The 4167-nt window shown below is 40.7% G+C and overlaps 1 protein-coding gene across 1 annotated transcript; it reads left to right on the forward strand.

The window, feature by feature from the left end:
* The first annotated feature begins 209 nt into the window (after positions 1-209).
* On the forward strand, positions 210-3912 carry LOC131156344 (uncharacterized). Its single transcript, XM_058109953.1, has 3 exons — positions 210-823; positions 1788-3264; positions 3385-3912. The coding sequence occupies exons 1-3, from the start codon at positions 511-513 to the stop codon at positions 3575-3577; spliced, it is 1983 nt and encodes a 660-aa protein (XP_057965936.1). The 5' UTR covers positions 210-510; the 3' UTR covers positions 3578-3912.
* The last annotated feature ends 255 nt before the right edge of the window (positions 3913-4167 follow it).

Raw genomic sequence — 4167 nt, forward strand, 5'->3', positions numbered from 1 at the left:
TTAGTGATGGAGGGGATGCTTTTTATAATAAAAGTATGTATAGGAGGAAAATATGAAAAAAATAAATATTTGTAAATGTTATATAAATTTATGAATTTACTAATTTACTCATTGACAACTTTGCTTTTTACTTTTTACTTTTTTGTAAAAAAAAAAAAAAACCCTTTCCTTAAACAAACATAAAAACCCAAAAACATAAAAACCCAAAAACAAACAGTAGGTAGGGAAGGAGGGTTTCTTTCTTTGTTTCTTTTCTTCTCAAAAATCATCTCTGAGAAAAACCTAATTCCCCCTTTTCCTCCTTCTCTTCCTCCTCCAATTTCGATGCATTAATATTATTCCTCTCTGTGACTTTCACGCCGGTCTCCGTCACCGTGCCGTCACCGGGAACTACCGCTTTGTTGGTTGTACGCTTAGTCCGTAACTGCCCGCCCGCGCAAATCAAAAACCAAATCAATTCGAATTTCTTTTTTTTTATATATATGCTATCGTGCGCCGGAGGGATTGGCCATGGCTGGAGATGGAACCGTGCCCGCGCAATCGTCGTCGATGTCGCTGCCCGCGGGGGGAGGGGCGAGGGCGGCGCCGGCGGAGCCGCAGTACGTGACGGCGAAGACGTCGGTGTGGTGGGACATCGAGAACTGCCACGTTCCCAAGGGCTGCGATCCCCACGCCATCGCCCAGAACATCAACTCCGCCCTCGTCAAGATGAATTACTGCGGAACTGTATCCATTTCCGCATACGGCGACACCAATCGCATCCCCGCATCGGTGCAGCACGCGCTCTCCAGCACCGGCGTGTCGCTCAATCACGTACCCGCCGGTAAAATCTACCTCTTATAATACGATTTAACCTAAAATTTGTTTCCCTTTTTATTTTTTTGAAAATTTATTTGATCCGTGATGTTTTTAGTGTCGCATTTTTGTCTTTATTTAATTCCCGGTGTTGATGATGTTTGTGAATTAGTTCTCTCTCTGCATGTCCTCGCGATCTTGATTAGTGGATTTTTCTTCCTGTCTGTGTATGTTTATTTGTCTAATTTTGTATTCACTCTTCACTCTTTTACCTATTTGTATTGCTGAGATTGTAGGGAAAACGGAAATGGATTTCTCCCTTGGTATTCTGTACAATCTTTTTCTTGCTGCTGAATGCCTCTATTGGAATTGATTATTGTTATTATTATTGTGAAGTGCTGTGAAATGTTTGAGGACACTGAACTCCCCTGGAAATTGGAATGCTCTTGTTTCGTATGATTCTCTTCACAAATCATTTTCTAAATTTTTTTGCAAATGTTGTTTGAAAATGGTGCATTTTTTTGCCCTTAAAAATTTTAGAGATGGGGCCACTTATTTCTTTTTCCTTGACAATAATCCCACATTTTTAATAGAGTTTATGATAATGACTTTGCAACTCATGTTCGTATAGAAGAGAGAGCAATGCAGTTTTCACATGTCATATGCACATGCTGCAGATCTGTTTTCACACATTCATTTCATCTTTCGTGCTTTTTTGATTTTATCATTTCATGCAATGGCTGCACACTTTTAATCCATGTGAGAGAGACCTTGAGCTCGAATGGCACACTTTTAGGCCTTTTCTATGTTAATCTTTATTACTTTTGCAGTTTCTCCCTGCCTATCTGTTCCTATTCTTCTTGTCAGTTGTTTATCTCCCTTACATTCAGGTTCTGTTGGTCATTTTCCTGTTTGGTATACATGTTCTGAAGTTGAAGATAGCATACCATAGGATCCAAATCATCTTCATTAACATTTGAGAGTATGAACAGGTGTGAAGGATGCTAGTGACAAGAAGATTTTGGTTGACATGTTGTTCTGGGCAGTTGATAATCCTGCCCCAGCAAATTACTTGCTGATTTCTGGTGATAGGGATTTCTCTAACGCACTCCATCAGTTACGCATGCGGAGGTATAATATCCTTTTAGCTCAACCCCAAAAAGCTTCAGCCCCACTTGTTGCTGCAGCAAAGAGTGTATGGCTTTGGACAAGCCTTTTGGCTGGAGGACCCCCACTTAATAGTCGTGAGTCATCTCAATTTGTTAATGACCACAATGTTTTCGACCATGATATGTCAAAGAGCCTGCTTTCTGATTCCATTCAAGGCAGCCAACCACTAAGTTCAAATTTTGAAAGCTTTTCTTCGGGAAATCCAAAGGTTTCCCCCCCTGGAAGGGTTCCTGATAGTAAATTCAAAGGAAAACCCATTCGGAAAAATCCTAGCCAACCCGCGATATCAAGAGCTTCAAGTGTTCCAGTTGGGATTCAAGAAAGTAGGAACAATGTTTACACGCAGCAACCAGAATATACCCAAAAAAAACAGTTTAAGAAAGCACCTCACGAATTCTTTGGTGGTAATGAGTCTCTAGTCTCTGCCAGTAGGTCCACTCCTAGTTTCTTTCCAGGTCGCGATCCTTCGGGGAGCAATGGACACGATGTAATAGGGAATTCTCAAAATCCATATTCTCATCCTTCCATGCATAACGGTATTCCTATGCAGCCTATTCTTGCCCCAGATAATTTTCTTCCTCCGAGTTCTTATAACCATGGGTTTTGCCCTGTGCCTTCCCGAGCTGATGGTCCTGGATTTTCTTCAGCCCCATACACCAATGTTCCTGACATTGGTAAAATAAGCATTACGGATTACCCCAACTACTCTCAAAGTCTTAATCTTCCTCTACAAATTGGAGAGGAGTTCAGACCAAGTTCTATGGAGCCCCCAAACTCATCCAGCTTAACCATACCACAGAGGGCCTTTTCTCTGCCCACAAGCCAATCTTCTCAGCTTGATACCTCAAGCGGTTGGTATACTGGTGGTCCCGAGCTTCCATCCTCTTCATCTGCTAACCCTATTCCCACTAATGTTGTATGGGGAACTCAAGGATGCCCACTGCCTTCTGAATATGTCCAAGGCCTTATAGGAGTTGTCCTACTTGCCTTGAACACCTTAAAAGTGGAAAAGATTATGCCTATTGAAGCAAACATCGCCGACTGCATTCGTTACGGAGACCCAAAACACCGAGGTACTGATGTAAGGAAGGCCTTGGATAGTGCAATTGAGCAAAATATGATAGTGAAGCAGAACTTGGGTACAGTGCAATTTTATGTTGGTAAAAATGACAGGTTATGGAAGTGTGTTAACCCCATAGCCGGTAACCCTAATCAATACCCAAAAGCTAAATGGGACGGGATAGAAAGGTTCTTATCATCTGATGCTGGACAATTGGCAATGAAGGCTTCTGAAAGCAAGTAAGTTTTCTTTTCTTTTCTTCACTTTACTATTCTCCCACCCCACCCCACCCCACCCTACCCCACCCCAAGTGTCCCTTCTTGAGTTCAGAAAGCAGCTCTTACACATCGGCTTTGCAGGTATGAAGCAGCTTTAATTCTAAGAAAAGCATGTTTAGAAGAACTGGCTTTGGGGGAAGTACTTCAGATCTTGAATATATTGGGTGCAGTGAAGAAATGGATTCACTACCATCCATCAGGATGGCAACCAGTTACTATTACACTTGCAGTGGCTAGTCCTGACGTGAGTACTAGCTATGCTGCTTTGGTTTAAATAAGGATCACCAGTTAATGGTTCCAAGAAGTGGCATGAAAGCTGATCTATACAGAAGCAAGTAAGAATGCTAAATTGTCGAATGTGAGACATTTTTTTGAGTAAAGAGGCTCACTTCTCAACCAATCTAAATACACTATTTTGTAAAACGGAAGGTTGCCCCCTTTGGTTTCTTCTCCATTGTTGGCAGCCATTTCACGTGTAGCGATTTCTCTTTTAATTTCCCAGTTTTACATGTATAAAGTGGAAGCGTTTATAGACGGTTTTTCTAGTTCAGAGGCTGGAATGTGGCTCAAACAGTAAAGTGTCTTATTTGTTTATTTTATCATTTTTTTTTTAAATTTTGCGTTGAATTTTTGAAGTGTTTATATTAAATGTTCACAGTATTGATGTTGTCTGTGATACTGTTGGATTTGGATTTGGATTTGGGGAAGTAGAAAACCTAAACCTGAATTGGACTTTGTTAGTGACGTTAAAAATTGGTCATAAATATTAATTATGCGTCTAGAAATATGGAGATTAAGCTTTAGATCATGAATTGTGAATTTGAACAAAATGTAGTAAGAAACTATGTTGAGACAGTTTCTAAC

Source organism: Malania oleifera, chromosome 5 (assembly GCF_029873635.1).
Source record: "Malania oleifera isolate guangnan ecotype guangnan chromosome 5, ASM2987363v1, whole genome shotgun sequence".
Classification (NCBI taxonomy): domain Eukaryota; kingdom Viridiplantae; phylum Streptophyta; class Magnoliopsida; order Santalales; family Ximeniaceae; genus Malania; species Malania oleifera.